Source organism: Siniperca chuatsi, linkage group LG15, assembly GCF_020085105.1.
Source record: "Siniperca chuatsi isolate FFG_IHB_CAS linkage group LG15, ASM2008510v1, whole genome shotgun sequence".
Classification (NCBI taxonomy): Eukaryota; Metazoa; Chordata; class Actinopteri; order Centrarchiformes; family Sinipercidae; genus Siniperca; species Siniperca chuatsi.
In genome coordinates, this window is record NC_058056.1 from 5,599,163 (window position 1) to 5,620,494 (window position 21,332).

At 39.1% G+C, this 21,332-nt stretch overlaps 1 protein-coding gene across 2 annotated transcripts in view; it reads left to right on the plus strand.

The window, feature by feature from the left end:
* eipr1 (EARP complex and GARP complex interacting protein 1) overlaps positions 1-21,332 on the plus strand; it is a 79,598-nt gene that overhangs the window by 48,575 nt on the left and 9,691 nt on the right. For both annotated transcript variants that reach the window (XM_044166441.1, XM_044166442.1), the window contains 2 exons: positions 14,915-15,082; positions 19,643-19,810. In XM_044166441.1, the coding sequence (XP_044022376.1) occupies positions 14,915-15,082; positions 19,643-19,810 (336 nt within the window). The remainder of the gene's footprint in view (positions 1-14,914; positions 15,083-19,642; positions 19,811-21,332) is intronic.

A 21,332-nucleotide genomic window follows, 5' to 3' on the forward strand; every position in this document is an offset into this window, starting at 1 on the left:
TCACGGCTGCCCTGCTCTGAAGTAAGGACAGGGAGAACAGCCCAGCAGTTGCAGCCGCCTCTAGTTAGTTATCTAACACCCTGGAGAGGAGCACGGTATCTACAGAACCTCGTCTTCCAGACACACAGTGCTTTAAAAAAACAAAACAAAGATAATACTGCTTATTAAACATATATGGATCCTGTTCTAGTTTGTACTGATGTAATATGCAGCATTATGTAAATTATGGAATACTCCGCTCTGATATTGGAGACGGAAAGCGGTTTTTAATGGAAAATTCTTACACATTTTCACTTCTTCTCAGCCTCTCTTTTTCATTGTACCTTTTTTTAGGCTCTGAATACATTTTTCAGAGCTTAATCCCTCTTGTACAGGGCTGCTGTTGTGATTTTTTAGGCAAGGTATTTTTCATGAATGCATGATGAACAATGATGAACAATATGTGCAAAAAGTTGAGGTTTTAGAAGGAATATGGTGGCTGTAACATATGAATTTATCACACAATATTAATTAAATATACAGCAGATTTGAAGTGATGAAACCACAGAGCTTCCAGTTGGGACAAATAATTGGGTTTGCATGAACAATAAAACACACACTTGCTCAGTGTACTTGGTCTGTTATGACCAGTAGCTTATGGTGGCTAATGTTAGATAATGTCAGCAAAGATATCACTGCATAGTTGATATTACAGAGATAGTTTGCTGACTTTGTGACTCGTCTAAACTTGTGCTACCACTATACGTTTTAGCATGTCATAGATCAACAAAGTCGGTGCTCTTTGATGAAGCCCATAAAAACTACACTTAGATACTGGCACGTCGGACCCACTTAGCAGTCAAATGAGAACATACACTCAGTGGCTACTTTATTAGGTACACCTGCACAATCTAATGCAATTCAATACAACAGCTCTGCCATAAATTCTACCTTTTTATGAAGTTTATAATGTGCAATGTTGTCGGAAATGTATACATTTAATTATATGTTTTATTACTGAAGTCACAGTTAAAGGTGGTGTTGTAGCCTACTGGACTACATTACAGTGGTGTGCAAAAGTGTTTGCCCCCTTCCTGATTTCTTATTTTTTTTGCATGTTGTCACACTTAAATGTTTCAGATCATCAAACAAATTTAAATATTAGTCAAAGATAACACAAGTAAACACAAAATGCAGTTTTTAAATGAAGGTTGTTATTATTAAGGGAAAACAAAATCCAAACCTACATGGCCCTGTGTGAAAAAGTGATTGCCCCCTAAACCTAATAACTGGTTGGGCCACCCTTAGCAGCAACAACTGCAATCAAGCATTTGCGATAACTTGCAATGAGTCTTTTACAGCACTGTGGAGGAATTTTGGCCCACTCATCTTTGCAGAATTGTTGTAATTCAGCCACACTGGAGGGTTTTGGAGCATGAACTGCCTTTTTAAGGTCATGCCACAGCATCTCAATAGGATTCAGGTCAGGACTTTGACTAGGCCACTCCAAAGTCTGTTGGCTTCACTAGAATGCTGTATCAAATTCACATCTGAATCCATATAAGGTTTGGCTATTATGCAGCAGATGTTGAATAAACATTTGCAAACAGTTTGCTCAACTTATCTCCACTAGGCCACTCCAAAGTCATCATTTTGTTCTTCTTCAGCCATTCAGAGACCCCACAACAACATCCAAAGAACTGCAGGCCTCACTTGCCTCAGTTAAAGTCAGTGTTTATGACTCCACCATAAGAAAGAGACTGGGCAAAAATGGCCTGCATGGCAGAGTTCCAAGACGAAAACCACTGCTGAGCAAAAAGAACATTAAGGCTCGTCTCATTTTTGCCAGAAAACATCTTGATGATCCCCAAGACTTTTGGGAAAATACTGACGAGAAAATACTGTGGACTGACGAGACAAAAGTTGAACTTTTTGGAAGGTGTGTGTCTCATTACATCTGGCGCAAAAGTAACACCACATTTTAGAAAAAGAACATACCAACAGTAAAATATAGTGGTGGTAGTGTGATGGTCTGGGGCTGTTTTGCTGCTTCAGGACCTGGAAGACTTGCTGTGATAAATGGAACCATGAATTCTGCTGTCTACCAAAAACTCCTGAAGGAGAATGTCCTGCCTTCTGTTCATGACCTCAAGCTGAATCGAACTTGGGTTCTGCAGTAGGACAATGATCCAAAACACACCAACAAGTCCACCTCTGGACTGAGCTCAAATTTGGAATGGCTGAAGAAGAACAAAATGAAGTCTTAGGCCTAGTCAAAGTCCTGACTCATTCAGATGAGTGCCATGTAGGGGGCCATGTAGGTTTGGATTTTGTTTTCCCTTAATAATAACAACCTTCAATTAAAAACTGCATTTTGTGTTTACTTGTGTTATCTTTGACTAATATTTTAAGTTGTTTGATGATGTGAAACATTTAAGTGTGACAAACATGCAAAAAAATAAGAAATCAGGAAGGAGGCAAACACTTTTGCACACCACTGTACATTGAGAGGTGCTAATTTTCTGTCCTTCCCATTTACATACATGAGGTGTCCTTGGGCAGGACACTGAACCCCATATTAATCCCAATGGCCACCTTGCATGGTAGCTCGCTGCATTAGATTGTACAGGTGTACCTAATAAAGTGGTCACTGAGTGTATGTTGTTATAAATAGATGTTTAAAGTTTAAGGTTCACGAAGGTGCATAGGTGTTGCACAGATGCACATTGGTAGCCTATAGGTAGTGATAGCAAGTAGTTTAACAATTTACATGATTAAAAAAAAGACAGACTTTGTCTGCAACAGACTATATTTATGGCTTCATCTAAGCAGGCCAAGTCTAAATAACCTTCACAAGTAGATCTACTTGCCATAATTGGCACTGCTGGTATCAGAATGGTTCTTCTTACATGCAGGGCTTTCACCTCCAAGATCTTGTGCTTTTGTGGTGCAAAACTTGACTTAATTTGAATTCGTGTCACATTTTTGATGCAACAATTTCTTGAAAATGCAAAAAAAAGTAGTTTAGTCCTTGCTAAATTTAGTCACTTTTTTGTTTCTGTATGCAAGCATGGATACATAAATGTATATTTGTACAATAGTAACAATTCTGTCAGTAACTTCAAAATGTCTTTGTAGAGAAATGATGAAAAAATAGTGTTGTGTTAGTTTGTGGAGAACCAACTGTGTGTCATTCCTGGCACACTGGGGTGCTTTGAGCCTTTGAATAATATTAGGCTAGCTAACAGGCATGTAGTACTAGCCACTGGGCATACAGTTGTGTATATGTGTGTGAGTGTGTGTGAGAGAGAGAGATGTCTGTTACTGGAGATGCTCTTACACTGCATCTCCCCCAAATTCCCTCTTGGACCGACAGTCCACAGTGAGGGGCAACACACACACGGACACACACACACACACTGAGCTGTGTAATAGCTGTCAGGCCTGCAGCCATACCATGCACTGCAGGGTGCATACTGAAAAGCAGTGCAGCGCTGCAGTGAAGCATGGACTCCCTACACCTCCCCTGTGGTGTGTGTGTGTGTGCATGTGTGTGTGAGTGAGCGAGAGAGAGACTGACAGAGAGCGAGCAAGAGAAAGAGAGAGGGAGCACAATGAGCAGAAATGGAAAGAGAGAGAGCATAAAAGAAGGTGAAATGATTAATAATGGTGCTATTTGCTCCCTCACAGTCCAGGTTAAAAGCCAGCTGTCTGTTGGTACAAAGACAAGTGCTAGACAACATCAAACTCATCCAGACAGACAACACAAGCTCCTGTTCACATTGCATGCCTCCTGACCAAAAACAGCCTTTTCATCCCACCTATTCAACAGATTTGGCAGTGCTTCGGCATGCCATAATGATAGGGTACCCAAGGTAAACCATTATTCAAAAGCCTTTTCCATCATATTTTATTCCCATATTCAAATATAGCACTGTTATGCAAAAAGTGTTGCCTATTAGGAGTATCGTATTTCACATTATAATACGAGCCATTATGCAAAAGATGTCAGCTGTTTTTGAAATAGTGGTATTCCATATGCCGCTGTTGATTTGAGGGTGACCTTTTGAACTAGCCTACTGTCAAATCGATCATCTGTAACCTTTTCATGTGCTCCAGGGTCCCCCCTCCCCAGTATACATGAATCAGACATCGTACTGTAACTCTCATAATGGTGTATTCTTACACAGACCATGAAATTAAAGAACAAAAATGGACAAAAATGCCCTTTGATTCATGATACCAGCCCACCACCCCTCTTAGTTACTGTTGCTACACTTGTCAAGCTTTCCATTCTCACACGGCTCAGATTTTCCATTCAAAATTGGTAGTAATTTTTAAATAGTTGGTCCTTGATTTCAGACAAAGGTAGACAAAAGCAGACTTCTCATTTCATTGGTCAGTTTTGCCAGCTGAGGATGAGAACTGCCGCTAGCAGATTTTATCAGCTCTACCTAGCTAACTAGCTTATTAAGCTAATGTTAGCTCCTTGAGTTGGTTGAAAACACTGTCTCTGGCTGATTTTTTAAATGTTTCAGGCTGACTCATATTAAAACGAGAACCCTGTAAAAGGGTGCACTTATGTGCACTTGGCGGCTACAAACAAAATATTGTGCTAAAACACTGTGGTTAAAACAAATTACTCACCAGTTCTTGATCCATTAAAGACTTAGAAGCAGCATTGTTATTATATTGCAGTGTAAAGCTAGTTAGTCCTGGTGTTAAAAGTATGATAAGGGAAAATGTAAGATCAGGCTGTTTTTCCTTCTAACATAACCCTGTTCATCGTAGAAAAGATTTCAGTCGTAGTCATCTGGACACTGTTTTCAGAATCAAGACGTTTTGGCTCCCATCCGGAAGTCATTCTCAATTGTGAAAATGGTCTGAGAACTCAGAAATTTAAGCTACTGAGGCTAACACTCCTGGACGAATGAGGGACTACACCATCATAACCCTGTTCAAACATTTTTCTGAGATCAAGATAATTGAGGTACAGTATGGATATATGTATATATACTTGGGGTGGTATGATTGCTACAGTATTATTGACAAGTACTGAATTCAGACGTCTTTAATAAAGTGTAGGGTATGCAACATCATTTTTGGGTAATATACACTTAGTTGTGATATTAGTTTTTCTCTCAAACTTTTGTGAGCACTTCAGTCTAACCATCAAGATCTCCCCAATCATTTAGTCTGCTTGATGTAAAGATCCCTTACTTTTATGCCTGGGCAGACTCTCCGTCTCTCTTCTTCTCTCCCTCCCTCTACCTGCCTGCCTCTCTTTCTCCCATCTTTCTTTCTCTGCCAGCTCCATCTCAAAGCCAGGCTTTAATTTTGATCAGCGATGAAATGATTGCTCTCCTCTTTCGATTTTTCTTTTCTCCCCCTTCTTCTCTCCCTCCCCACAGCAGTTGTCATAGAAACAGAGACATGTGTGTGTATGTATGTGTGTGACTGTGAGTTCCAGTCGATCCCCTCAGCAGAGAGATTTATCACCCAGACTAAGCCAGGAGGGTGTGTGCAAGAGTGTGTGTGTGTGTGTGTGTGTGTGTGTGTGTGTGTGTGTGATAGCCAAATGTGTGCTTGTCTGTCTACATTCGTAGCTTCCCTCTTACACACCTATATCTTCTTCTGTATTTACACACATAACAGTATTTGGGAGTGTGTTTTCCTAGTTTTATGTTTTTATCTGTGAGCGCCTAACAGTGTGTGTAATAGGTCCCCTGTCCCCTCATCAACCCCCCATCACATACACTCACACACTCTCAGCCTAGCTGGCTAGATGACTTGAGATCGAGCGTATTTGGTGGCTTAGGCCGGCCACAACTCTAATCCTCCGCACTCATACAAACACAAACACACACTCGCACACATACAAAAAGTCCCAGGTCTCTACACTATTAGCCTGGGCCGTGTGTGTGCGTGCATGGAGGGGATTGCTCAGAGACACCAGAGAGGGAAAGAATGAAACTAACCCAATTTCCTGCTCCATTTCCTTTTCACGCGGCGGGCACGTCCCATTCCACGGCCACCAACACCAGCCACCCTACAGCCCGGGGTCATGCCTTCTAACTCAGAGTCACACACAGGATAGGGAGGGAGCACTGTAAATATATCATGTGTTCCAGCTCAAACTTACACATGAAATTGCTACTTTGAGTGAAATTTGAGTTCACCAAAAGACTCAGATTAGAATTCTGGTGTTTGATAAGTGCCTGTTTCAAATATTTAGATGTACTGTATGTGTTTATTCCTATAGGTAACCTTTCTTCTTTAAAATCTTGTTCCATAAATTATTACATTGTATTATTATACTATATTATCATCATCAACTGGTAAACCCACTTGGTACTTCACACTTATTTTATTTTATACTTATACCCACCTGATATTTAATTTATTTTCTGACCTGTTTTTATAGTGTATTGTATAATATTTTTTGCTAGTACTTTCTCCTGTGCGCACTGACATAAAGGCGAGCTGCTGTAACAGAGTTTCCCTTCGGGGATCAATAAAGTATTTCTGATTCTGATTCTGATAAATGCAATACATGAATAAGTATTCCATAAAGCATGTTAATGCATAGGAAGATGCAACTGAATATAAATTGTCAGCTGAATATACGTTTATGTAGTTTTTGTATTGCAATATCGATATACGTATATTGTGATACAGTAAAGTTTTTAAAATATAAATTAAGAAACTGTTTATGGATAAAACAACAAGACAGAGATGCTGTTTAGTCAAATTAGAATTATTTTGAATCCCTTATCTAATCCATTTGGGTTCCATTTTCAACATTTGTAACTGAAGTTAAATACTGGAGGTCCTGATTCAGAACTTATTGATATAAATTATAACTTATTGATTACTCACGATTGAAGAGTGATGTTTAAGAGTGGTCCTCATAAATGATCTTTGGCTGAACACAGACACTGGCTAGAATTAATTATGACATTAACATTAATTATCTACAGCTGATGTAATACTCCCCAGCGGCGTTTGTCATTTTAACTGGCAAAAGTGACAATCACTGCAATCTAAAAATGAGAAACTTGCTAACATTACCACAGTGTTTTGCATATTGCTAATTTAAAAATAAGAATGAGGAGAAATAAAATGTTTGATAAGAGCTTCGTTAGTTAGTGTTTTATTAATATGGAACCGGATCCAAAACAGAACCAGCTATCAAAAGCCAACATTTTTATTTGTGTTTTATGAAACCGAACCCTAATTGCTACCACGGTAAAAGTAATTCTGATGGTAGACAAATTTATGTTGCCTTGCCATGTATATCGTCATATCACCCAACCATTAATATAGCTTAGATGAACTTGCATTTGGAAACCCTGTTTGGTATAGTTCTGGAACCACTCAGCAATATATTCGCACACACTTGAACTCTTAATAAACCTTGATAGAAAACGGTCTGACATCAATCAAATAATGACTTTGGTACACTAATGCCATATTGAAATCAGAGAACTTATTAAATGACAATATTCCTGAGCTCAGTGCTATAGCATCACTGCCCTCAGATTATTTAAGTTTTTATCAGCTGTGCATAGCTCCTGCATTTCCGTTGTGCATTGCATAGAGGGACAACAGTCCCCATCAAAAAAAAAAAGTGATTTTAGGTCTTTATGCTGTCTTTTTTCCAGTGATAATGTACTGCATATTCAAGTATGGTTTATATTATAAACTAGGACACGGCTCATCTTTTGGAAATATCCAGATAACAAAACAAAAGCCTTATAACGAGGGTGGGAGGGATTTTTGACAGGGATCAAAGTTTATGCATATACATGCTACTAAGTGCAAACCAGATATCAATTTATGTACACTAATTTGTACACAATAAGTCATTTACATGTATGCTCAATCTATGCTCCATGAAAAATGTGTGTTTTCAAAAGTGGAAGCTCTTACTTGTTGTTTGACATTTTCTGTCAAGCTCCATATGCTAACACCAAAGCCACAGTACAGTGGCAGTGACAGCACATACAAATATACACACCCACAGAGTCACACACAGTCCCTGAGTTGTCTTGACCTAATTGAAGCCCAGCGGTCTGCCCCAGGTCATTCTCTTATACCTCCCTTATTTTAATGGGATTTTTAATTAGCATGTTAATTGCCTAACTTGATCAGCAGGGTGACTAGCTAGCTGGCTAGCTGCAGTTGGCATCCAGCTGGGCCATAACACTGAGGCTTTCCACTCTGCTGAACAAAACCGTGCCAAGCTGAGCTTTGCTAGACTGGCCTGGAGAGGAAATGGTGTTGAACAAAACAAGTACTGATTTTCTACAGTCTCGTGTTGCATTAATGGTGGAGGCAGAGCTCTAGATCCAAATAATTACCAGTTTATTTAAATGGGTTTCCATTCTCTGACCCCAAGTTAATTTGCTGCTTTTTTCTTTTATTTAGAAAACAGTATCAGGAGGCTACAAAGACAGCTTGCAAATATTAGCAACAAACGGAACCATTAATATATATACCTATACACCTAGTAACTTCACACACACATACAATTTTCCATATGACATGTTATGAATGCTGTTTTATGGTCCTAAAGATATTTTGTCATATATAGACGAATCCAGGTTGAAGGCAGAAGTAAACAAGCCGCCGTTACTGAAGTGACATCTCACTGGCAAACCCGCAGAGTCACCCTGTAATGTATGTAAAGGATTTGACTTTTAAACATCTTTTGCCAAGACAATTGTCTAGCATCTCCTGAAGAATTTGTCATCAAAAGATACTGAAGTAAAGGTTATAATCTAAAACACTGAAAAAAATGAAACATTTGGTCCAGTTTTAATAGACAGATGTTTTTTCACCTGCAAATCGCCAAAACCACAGACTGATCACTGCTGTTGTCAGCTGCTTCAACAATAAACTTCAACTTAAAAAAAAAAACAATGCCAAGAAGAAAACAGATTAACAGAAATCAAGCTGTTACAAATTTCACTGTCAAATTAATATAAGGATGAAATATGGATCGAACTGTGTAAGCTAAAAATGAAATATGATGACATAAGAAACAAAATTGAATATAAACTAAAGAAAGCAAAATTTAATTTTTGTGGGGAGAAGGCAGAAATGTTGCTAGCTTTAAGACTTAAACAGGTGACTAAAAATACCATGTCTTGTATTAGATTACCAAATAACTCAATTACCACTGATCCAGATCAAATAAATAAAGCTTTAGTTAAAATCTCAGTGACAGTGATGATAATCCGGAATCATGCAATAATTGTTAAATAATATTAATCCTTCCTTTCTTATCAGAGGAAGAAAAAAATCCATTTGAACAGCCAATAACTATATTTGAAATAAATATAGCCACCTCATTTTCTAAAAATAAATCTCCAGGGCCTGATGGTTTAGTTCTACCAAGTGTTTAGTGAGGATCTATCCCCTCTACTTTTGCAGGCATATCAAGCATCATTTGACAATGGAAGTTTTCCACCTATGTTTAATTAGTCCCACATTACTTTAATTCATAAAAAAGATAAAGACCCTTTAATCCGTAACAACTATCATCCAATATCATTAGCAAATTTAGATAATAAAAGCCTTTAATCGAATTGAATGGCCCTTTATGTTCAGTACTCTGCAGAAATATGGGTTTGGTAAAAATTTTATGCAGTGGATCAGGATGATCTACTCGAAGACCATGGCTTCAATAAGAACCAACAACCTCATTTACAAACCTTTCATTTTACGAGGTACAAAACAAGGATGTCCAGCCTTAGGAGTTTTATTTAATCTAATCATTGTACCATTAGCTGAGAAAATAAGATCTGAAAAGAATATTAAAGGCATAAAAATTGGAAGTCAAATATATAAAATATCACTGTATTGTTATAACATCATCCTCGACCTAACATGTGGACTTCTCACCTGTGGACTTCTTACCTGTTATATCAATCAGATTATTACTCAATATGGCTCACTCTCAGGATACAAAGTCAATTTGGGAAAATGTGAGGTACTGCCTTTAAACACTGTAGTATCACATGCGTGCAAAGTACTTAATTAAATGGAAACAAAGAGAAATAGCATATTTAAGAATTACAACAAATAGTTATCAAACACGAGATATAAATCTCACACAAATTTTATTATACTTTTTATACACCTTGAATATTTGCATAAAACAATCTCAACCTTTATATGGCATGGAACAAAGGCAAGATTTTCATTCTTAAGGATGTCTAGTTCAAACAAAAAAGGAGGACTACAGCTAACTAACTTCTTTCACTATTATCTTCTGTTGTCAGCAAGTTATGGAGTTATTTGAGCCCTCTCTTAGTAGAGATTGGAAACACATTGAAGAAAATACGTTACAAAGCTTAAACATTGACACAAAATGCCTATCTTTTATGAAAACACTTCCAAAGGAAATCATGCAAAGCCCAACTGAAGTGCCATTTAACATCTTAAAATCATTTACAAAGGTCCATGGAATTAATGCAACTACCTCAATAAATCAACCGCTATGGCATAACTCCCGGTTTGCCTGGAAAGCTGATTGGCCTGGATTGTCAGGCCAGTGTTAAAAATGCTAAATGAAATGAGTAAATCAAAGAGAAAACAACACAAGGCAGCTACAGTCTCAGAACTGTAGACAGTCAGCCCCCCTGCCTACTTTTAACCTAATGGTATGATCTGTCTGTCATCACGCGATTAGTCACATGCGCGTACACATCAACACAACGTTCAGTCAGTGCATGGAGTGCGTGTGGCCAAGCTGTGTGGAGAAAAAATGGACAGCACAGGAGAAAGAGAGAATGAGAAAAACTGAAAAGGTAGAGTTGAGAAGGAGTGCATTAAAAGGAGAAAAGCATATTTATAAAGAATATAAAGAATATTTATTCCTGTTGCCTTAATTATGAAAGTGCAATTGACTAACTCTTGAAACTAAAAACACTTGGCTGTTTAACTATTTTGGATGTTTTTTGTTACTAAAAGTAAAAGACATGTTACTGGTATAAACAGTAAACAGAAAAATATTTCAACGAAACGCTTACAGTATACGTGGTCTGTTGTGAATGTGGAGATTGGCCTGGACTGATGTTAGATTCCTGGCCTGACTTATTATCACGGTCCGCCCCCCGGGCAGAACTCAACTATAACAGTAAACAAAAAAGTTATAAAATGGAGTAAATTCAAAGACAATGGAATCACTAAGCTCTATTACATATTCTCTAATAACTGTTTTAAAACCTTTTAATGGATTAATCATTGAACATAATATCCCAAAAAGTGAATAATATAAAATGAAAGCACCAATGAGCAATTCAAGACTTGTGCAATGAAATGGATCAGGGACCTACATAAACTAGAGGATGATATTTCCTGGAATGATATATGGAAAAACGCAAGGCAGCCCTTGCATTTTACAAAAACAAACTAAGGCAATTTAAAATACTTAACAGATTATATTAACACCCCATTACAGCTATACAAAATGATTGTTAGAGACCAAGCAGTGAGGCAATGAGGAAACAGAATAAACCAAATGACACACAAGAGGTAAACAAGATGGACACCAACTACAACTAAATGCAAAGCAAAACTAACTAAACCCAAATCCAGCACATGGTTTGGGCCAATGAGCTGGCTCCAGGATTTAAGAGTTCTCAGCCCTCACCCACACCTTTTGCTCCACCAGGAGAGGACCTCCCCCAACAACCACGGTAAAGACAAAGAAACAAATGATTAATAACAAAAAAGATCATTTCTTGTGTAACCCTAGAGTGTTAAAATGTGTGCACTTCATATAAACAATGTAAGGTTAAAAGCAAATAAACAAATTCCAAATTAAACAAACTGTGATGTTAATTGTTTGACAATTGTTTGCAAATGATATGAACCTGTATAGGTAGCAAACTAATGAGGTGAGAGAGTGTGAACTGGGACATTGGTACCATGGCTGTGGCCATCACAATGGGCATAAGGGATGACAGTAAATGTTTAAAATGCAGTGCTGCTGAAGGAACTCTGCTCTATCTCTTGTGGGACTGCACAAGTTGGTATAACAAAGCAAGCGATGATCCACACTAATATAACTGGATGCATTAAATACACCAACTCAAAGAATGGATCACTGAAGCAATAGAAATGATTAAGTTGGAAAAGGAAGCTTTTAGACTGCAAAATAATGAGACAGAATACACTGAAACATGGGCGCCAGTGGAAAAGTATTTAATGTCACTATAATATTGTCAACAGTGGACCAACGACTGTCGACTGCCTTGGTGTTTTGTCAATCAATCACTCTCCTCTGGCTGCATACCTGACTATTTCAAGACAGCCAGTGTCTTCCCACTCCTCAAAAAACCCTCCCTAGTTACCACCGATTTAACTACAGGCCCATTTCCAAACTTCCTTTCATTTCTAAAATTCTTGAAGAAGTGGTTGCTCACCAGCTCCTCCAACTGGAGGGATACAATATCTTTGATAAATTTCAATCTGGCTTCCATCAAAAACAGCACTGAAATGGCACTGCTCAAAGTAACAAATGATATTCTTATGCATGCAGATAAAGGGGAATGTTCCATATTAGTTTTACTTGACTTATCTGCTGCTTTTGACACCATTGATCATGCCATTTTAATTGATAGATTATTGAACTGGGTTGGTATCTATGGTACTGCACTCAAATGGTTCTCCTCATACTTGTTTGACAGACAATTCAGTGTTCACATGAACAATTATGTCTTTCTCCTCTCCTCTCTTATGTGGGGTCACGCAAGGACCTATTCTGGCCCTGATTATTTTACTAAGGAGGTCAGTCACTATATTGGCCCCCTCATTAGCAACATCAAGACTACCTCCAAGAATCTTGGTATTCTTTTTGATCAACATTTGAACTTTGAACCCCATATCACTCAACTCATTCAGTCTTGTTTCTTTCACCTGAGAAATATCGCAAAAATCAAACCTATATTATCTGCCAAAAACTTCTAGTACATACCTTAATCTTTTCTTGTTTAGACTACTGTAACTCCCTCTTCACTTGCATTACTCAGTCCTCTCTAGCCCATCTTCACTTCCCACCACTCCAGTTCTTGCCTCCCATCATTGGCTTACAGTAAAACACAGAATAAATTTCAAAATTTTGCTAATCACATACAAGCCTGGCCCCTGCATATATAGCAGAGATGTCAAGCCCCTATTCCAGCTCACGGCCACTCTTATCATCTGATCAGAGCCTTTTATCTGTCCCCCTTTCATATTTTAAACAAATTTTAACAAGTGGTTAACGTTGTGAAATGGTCGCAGTTAGGTTTGGGTTAAAGTAAGTACTTTACGTAAGTTAAGTTACGTAAGTTAAGTTACATAAGTTACATAACTAACATAAGCGTAACTAACGTTATGTAATTTAAAACTTTAAATAAGTCAACTTTTGGTTTCACACGGGACACGAACCCCATCTCCTGGGTGAAAAGTCCTGTTGTTTGTGCCATCCATCCACCCCACCACCTCCAGAAGTGGACTTTCTAGCTCTTTATACTACGTCATCTGACTTCCTGGTTTGTCATAATTACCACAACCACTAGAGGTCGCATCCTACAATAAAAGTAAACATGGGTCGTAATAAGCTGCTTGCACAGACGACCTATATGGACGTTTTTCATACATTTGTGTTACTAAAAGTCCCACATGTGTATGTATGTCTGTCCGTGTGTGTGTGTGTTTGTGGAAAATATCAAAATACATGCACACCAGTACCTCTAACTGGTGTGCTATTATGTGGAAGTGTTAGGTGTCAAGTCAGGTGTGACGACATAGTGCTTCACACCTGCCGGATTCAGCTTCACCCAACCCTGCACTGATATGCCACACTAGACGTGACAGCGCCACATGTGCCACTACATGTAACTAGACATTTTTATTTTAAGTGTTAGGTGTAGTGTCAGATGTTGCTCTGAAAAACAAAACAAAAGGCTAAAAGAGGTTAAAACGCTCTATAGAGCTGAGGAAAACTGCATTGGGTGATCATTCTCTGTGGGTTTGTCAATATGAGCAACAGTCATTCAATCCATTGTTAGGGTAAAAAAGATTGATAAGTGCTGCTTTAAATCACTTTAACGTAGTAGTCAAAGCAAGCTAACAGACACTGAAAACTTTACTTTATTTACTAGTTCCCAGTAAGAGAGAAGTTCATTTGTTGAAAATGACCATTACCATAGCTGAATTTGGCTCTTGAAACCATGGCAATATGTAAAGAAAAGTCATGGTTGGAAGGTCAGAAGAGTAAGAAAATAAAAGAGGAAGCAGTAGTATTTTTTTAAAGTATATATTTAAGGAGGAACGATGAGGTGAGCCAAGGAAAATGTATAGGGGATGAAAAGAGGTGGGTGGAGGAGGTGGCCAAAAAGATGGAAAGAGACACAATGCGTAGAGCACCTCTCTTCCTCTGTCATGTCATTCTGTTAACTTCACTCTAGCAGGAACTCAAGGCTGTGCGGTTATGAGGCTTGCCTTTATAATTTACCACCACCGGTGTCAGCTTCTTTATTGAGCTTGGCCTTCGCTGACAGACACAGACACAGAGGAGGCTTTGATTTAGCCTGAGAATTTTCTAGCTTGTGTGGACCCTGTGAATCATTCTCTCTCTCTTAGATCTCCTTTTGTTGTTGTCATATCTCCTTTTCTCTCTCTCTCTCTCTCTCTCTCTCTCTCTCTCTCTCTCTCTCTCTCTCCCCCTCTCTCTCTCTCTCCCCCTCTCTCCTCACTTCCATACCTGTTTCTTATCATTTCTCTCCCCGGCTGCTTCCTCTCATTCTTATCCCTCCATCCTACTTCTTTTCTATCTGCCTCTCCTCTCATCTGTCTTCCCCTCCATGCCTCCTGTTTTCTCCCTTCCTTCTAATCACCTCTCTCTTCTCCTCCCTTCATCTCTCTTTCTCCTCTCCAGTCAGATCTACTGTATTGAGAATGCCCATGGCCAGCTGGTGCGTGACCTGGACTTCAACCCCAACCGCCAGTACTACCTGGCCAGCTGCGGAGACGACTGCAAGGTCAAGTTCTGGGACGTCCGCAATGTCCAGGAGCCCGTCAAGACCCTGGAGGAGCACTCACACTGGTGGGTGGATTGGTGGGGGGTTCCAGAGAGGTTCAGGCAGGGGTGGCTAGTGGAATGGGTACTGTCCTTGATCCAGAGTACCTGAGTTCAAGTTCCTGTGTTAGCAAGCATTCGTCCTACTCAAGTGACCCTTAGGGCCACACTAAATCAGAACCTGCTCTCATCTTCCGATATTTGGGTGGCAAACAGACAATTTTAGTGCATGGATTAGTGAAGTATGACATTGTTGAACCAGAAGCTATTAGTCTGTGGGCAGTACAAGTTTTTGAAGACCAATGTCAGTGAACCTTCTGATAGCTGATATTATGTGCCAATGTTCAATATCATTTGAATATAAGTCACAATGAAATGGTGACTGCATGTTCTTTGAGACATGCAGGGGGGATGATTGAAATGTTCCAATGAAACTTTTAATGTGATGTAATTGCTGCTTAAATACAATGTTGGTGCGGCACATAACACAGTGACACAGTGACAGTCAGCTATGGACAGAGTGTCTGTTTGATTTGGTAGGATGTGCAGGAAGGCAGGATTGTTTAAAAAACTTGTGATTACTTTATTGGTTGGACTTTTTAGTTTCACCCACTACTGCAGCATTAGTTCACCTTTGAAGATGCACTGTTTTCCAGGAAGTAAGATTTAGTCCAAATTATCCTTTTAGGGTCAGTTCACCAAACTTTTAAAAATCCACATATTCTGACTTAAAGTGAAATCAAACTCTGGGTCCGATTCTCTCTGCTTTCGTTTGTTCACATAGGAACTAACGTTAGCTAGCTGTCACATGGCTAGCCCTAGTTCCAGCAGGCTTCTGCCAGACCAGCATAACGTCAAGATAACTTTAACCCATCCCGGTTCTATGTGAGAAGACAACGGCAGAGAGAAACAGATGTACCAAGTGGGACATAAGTTAGTTAATGTCTTATTTGAGGATAGAAGTTAAAGTGCTGGATTTTAGATATTTTCATATAAATCTACCACGAAATCCTCATTTATCAAATAGTTGCTTCTTTAAATAGACACTCCCCTTTTTCTAGTGCCCAATAATGTTTAAAATTCCGACATTTCCCCACAGCTCACTGAACTTGATTGGAATTGACAATAAGTATTATCAAAATAGGTGAAAAAGTATGCTATCATTTCATTTAATTTTACAACTTAAACATGAAAAAAAGTATTTCCTGTGTTTGATATAATTATACCGTATTTGCATAACAGCATTCAAGTGTAATTCAGGCGCATTCAGGAAAACTCACAAACAATAATAACAAACATGATGATAACTCTACTGTTGATTTGTTTCTGGTTTTATTAATGACTTTATCTCCTAACTAATGAAATGCCCTAATTACTGCTAGTGCAATAAAAGGCAGTAATACACTAATTACTAATTAAATAGGCAGCTACTCGTTTTGTCAGTAAGGATTGAATCACTGTAGGTTGAATACAACCCAGGCTTGCTCTAGGTTGTCTGCTGTGAAGCTTCAGGCCGTGCTAAGAGCTGAACATAGTGTACTGCAGACCTGTGTGTGTGTGTGTGTGTGTGTGTGTGTGTGTGTGTGTGTGTGTGTGTGTGTGTGCATGGAAGACACTCTCTCTCCTGTGTGAGCTGAATAGATGATCAGTGTGTCTGCGAGCCAAACTGGGCTACTGCTGCAGCACACCAATCCTCACCTGATAAAGGCAGACACACGCACACACACATACGCACATACGCAAGCATATGCACACACGTATGCCTTTGTGCACATGCACACACACGCTAGAGCTGGCGTTATCTCCAAAAGAAAGATAGAATTGGCAAATATATCCATAACTATAGATAGCTGCAGATGGGATCTCTTTAGATAGTAGATAAGTGTGTGTGTGTGTGTGTGTGTGTGTGTGTGTGTGTGTGTGTGTGTGTGTGTGTTGTTTGTGTGCCACCATCTAATCTGTGTATTTGCAAGGGCTCTCTTTTTATCTCTGTGTGTGGCTACATTCATTTGTGTATGATCGCGCATTTCTATAATGCATATGCATATGTCTGTGCATTTTTGTCCTGTGTGTACATTCATCTTTAGTGTGACGCATATATGTGTGGGTGTTTCCCTGAGTGTGTATGTATGTGTGTGTTTTTGTTTTTTTTTTTGTGTGCGTGCTCATTTTTCGGAGCGCAGCCAGGATGCTAATACCCCCAGCAGCCTCAGGGGGTATTAGGGACTATTTTTTAGAAGGGAAGCGGATTAGGGGAGCGCGGGGAACAGCGTGGCCGAGGCTGATTTCCTGTCAACAGCCTTGGTTATCCCTCAATCCCTCCCTGTGAGGGAACTGGGACCGCACTCTGAGCTGTGCCCCGGGCTCACAGAGAGAGAGACATAGACAAACACAAAGAGAGGATGAAAAGAAAAAGAGGATGAAAAAGAGCAAGAGAGGGAGACAGTGTTGATAATCAGAGAAATAGAAAGAGGGGAACAAAAATGGAGAGAAGGGAGGAAAGGTGAGGAAGAATTGAATTGAAAAAGAAGTGAAACTGAGCAACAAATAAAACCAGGAGTTTCAGGGAGTTTATATTTGATAATGATCATCAACTCACATGAACTAAGAAATATACACTGCAAGGTACCAAATCCCCATTATTGGCATCTAAATACACATCCAGATAGGCATATTTTGTTGTGAATCCCATTGTGAGAACACTGCATTTTCTGCATGATTTGTGAGGGCACGAGTGTGTGAAAAAGAGATAGACAGGTTCTCTCTGCACGACTGTGTGTGCGTGTGTGTTTCAGCATGTGTGGTCTGCCCGTATATACAGATTCAACATATACGGTACTGTGCAAAAGTTTTAGGCAGGTGTGGAAAAAATTCTGTAAACTAAGAATGCTTTCAAAAATATAACAAATAATAGTTTTTTTTAATCAATTAACAAAATGCGAAGTGAGTGAACAAAAGGCAAATCTAAATCAAATCAATATTTGCCTTCAACACAGCATCACTTCTTATCGGTACACTTGCACAAAGTCAGGGGTTTTGTAGGATTATAGTCAAGTGTATGATCAACCAATTATACCAAACAGGTGCTAATGATCATCAATTTCACATGTAGGTTGAAACACAGTCAATAACTGAAACAGAAACAGCTGTGTAGGAGGCTTAAAACTACACTCTGCTACCAAGGTGAGGTTATGGAAGACAGTTTCATGTCACAGGTCATACACCATGGCAAGACTGAGCACAGCAACAAGACACAAGGTAGTTATAATGCATCAGCAAGGTCTCTCCCAAAGATTTCAAAGCAGACTGGGGTGTCAAGATGTGCTGTTCAAGGTCTTATAAAGAAGCGCAAAGAAACGGGCAACGCTGAGGATTGTAGACGCAGTGGTCGGCCAAGGAAACTTAGTGCAGCAGATGAAAAACACATCAAGCTTATTTCCCTTCGAAATCGGAAGATGTCCAGCAGTGCCATCAGCGCAGAACTGGCAGAAACCAGTGGGACCCAAATACACCCATCTACTGTCTGGAGAAGCCTAACCAGAAGTGGTCTTTATGGAAGAGTTGCAGCCAAAAAGCCATACCTCCGACATGGAAACAAGGCCAAGCGACTCAACTATGCACGAAAACATAGAAACTGGGGTGCAGAAAAATGAGTCAACTGATGAGTGATGACTGATGAGTCAAAATTTTAAATATTTGGCTGTAGCAGAAGGCAGTTTGTTTGCCGAAGGGCTGGAGAGCGGTACAATAATGAGTGTCTGCAGACAACAGTGAAGCATGGTGGAGGTTCCTTGCAACTTTGAGGCTGCATTTCTGCAAGTGGAGTTGGAGATCTGGTCAGGATTAATGGTGTCCTCAATGCTGAGAAATGCAGGCAGATACTTATCCATCATGCAATACCATCAGGGAGGCGTATGATTGGCCCCAAATTTATTCTGCAGCAGGACAATGACCCCAAACATACAGCTAATGTCAGTAAGAACTATCTTCAGCGTAAAGAAGAACAAGGAGTCCTGGAAGTGATGGTATGGCCCCCACAGAGCCCTGATCTCAACATCATCGAGTCTGTCTGGGATTACATGAAGCCTACATCCACAGAAGATCTGTGGTTAGTTCTCCAAGATCTTTTGAACAACCTCCATGCCGAGTTCCTTCAAAAACTGTGTGCAAGTGTACCTACAAGAATTTATGCTGTTTTGCTGTTGGTGGTCACACCAAATATTGATTTAATTTAGATTTATCTTCTGTTCATTCACTGCATTTTGTTAATTGATGAAAATAAACTATTAACACTTCCATTTTTGAAAGCATTCTTATTTTACAGCATTTTTTCACACCTGCCTAAAACTTTTGCACAGTACTGTATATAAAAGTGTTTTTACACACTCACTATAGTAATATCGCTGCATTGAGCGCTTCGTTACTGCTGGTTTCTTCACCCACGTGGAGCTTTGTTTGGAACAATGGAAGATACATACATGGCTGCAGACTCTTTAATACATCCATGCATGAATGTACTCCACTGCCCTACATTACTGCACTGTTAAATGCTGAATGCGTGTCTTGTAACGTGTGTTTTTGTCCCAGGGTGTGGAGCGTCCGCTACAACCACAGCCATGACCAGCTGGTGTTGACAGCCAGCAGTGACAGCCGCCTCATCCTCTCCAATATGGTGTCCATCTCTTCAGAGCCATTCGGACACTTGGTGGATGATGAGGAGCTCAGCGAGGGGGAGGACAACCACCAGGAGGACATGTAAGAGCAACTCGGGCTAGTTAGAAAAGGAAATGCTTCCAGTAATCTAAAAGTCAGTAGTAATTGCTTTTTTTTAAGGAAGGTTGAGTTTAAGATAGTAACACAATGGCTTTAAACGGAAACAAGTTTATTACAGCTTGGATTTTGTTTTTGTAGCTCTTCTGTCAGTTATGGCCAGAGCTATAAAATAAAACCAAAGTTTAAGTAAAGTAAGGAATATTTGAATTAATCCCAATTAGAGTATTGTTATCGTCATCACAAGTTTCAGTCTTAGTGACTCTTCACCAACATTACAGTGTTAACAGTTAAAATAATACTATAGTGTTGGATGGAAGAAAAAACACACTGACTAGTTTGAAATTCATAGAATTTACCAGTAGTGTTGCCTTAAATGCAAAGTTTTTTCTTGAGGATGGTGCTAGAGAAAGTTCATAGGGTCAACAAAATCAAAAGGGTTCCTCCCCTTAACTAATTAAAATTGTTGTCAATTAATTTTCTTTCCTTTCAGCACTATTTATCTAAATTGAAATTCCTGATAGGGAGCTAGTTGAAAGCTAACGGGGGTCACCAAACACACAGAAAGGTAGTAGTAGTAGTAGTAGTAGTAGTAGTAGCAGTAATAATAATAATAATGATAACTATAATAATAATAATAATAGTAACACGTGAAAATAAATTTCCTAGCAGTGGCCATGGTCAAAAGCAAAGATCTGTGGGAATGGTTGGATGTTCATGTCCTGCGGCTGTAAGACTGTTAAAATAAAGAGCTAATTTGGATTTTAAGGTTTTACCTCTCCACAGTATCTCACTTCACTGTTAACAGAATGAACCTTGAGGAGCACACAGAGAAGTGTCTTGGTTTTTGGTGTTTTGCTTCAGGAGAGTCGTCCATATTCACAAATAAGGAAAGAAAGAGGAAGGAAAATAATTTGAAATTGAGTGGTACATTATCCGCTCCATTGCCAATTATTGATGTTTATAACCATATATAAACCACCCTTCACTGCCCCACCTATTAAACATTATCAGGGATGTGAATTCCTTATTTTGGATGCACAATGCCATTGATTTTCGAGGTTACACTTTTTCTTGCTCTGAACATTTCCTTTTAACTAATTATCTTTGAATGACCGTAATCATCTTAAAAGTATTTGGACAGTGATACCCCTTCTTCAGTTTTGATTTTATATTATAATGCAGATGTGGAATCATAGTACTGCGGTCAGCTTTCATCACATCATATCTAATGAGGTTTTTTTATTTTTTATTATACCTCTCATACATTTCTGGACTGCCACAAGGAGCCTAATGAAACAAATTGTGAGATACTAAAGCGTGTACAAAAATGCGCTGTGTATTTTGAACTGATATTAGTCCTCCGAAGATTAAAGCTGACTGCCGGAACCTTCACATACTCAGACACTCAGAATGATAAAAGTGGAGCGGTAAAACACTTAAATATGTTACTGTCAAAACTCTTCAGGAGTTTTTCTCTATAGCATTTTGACTAGATTTTAGAATT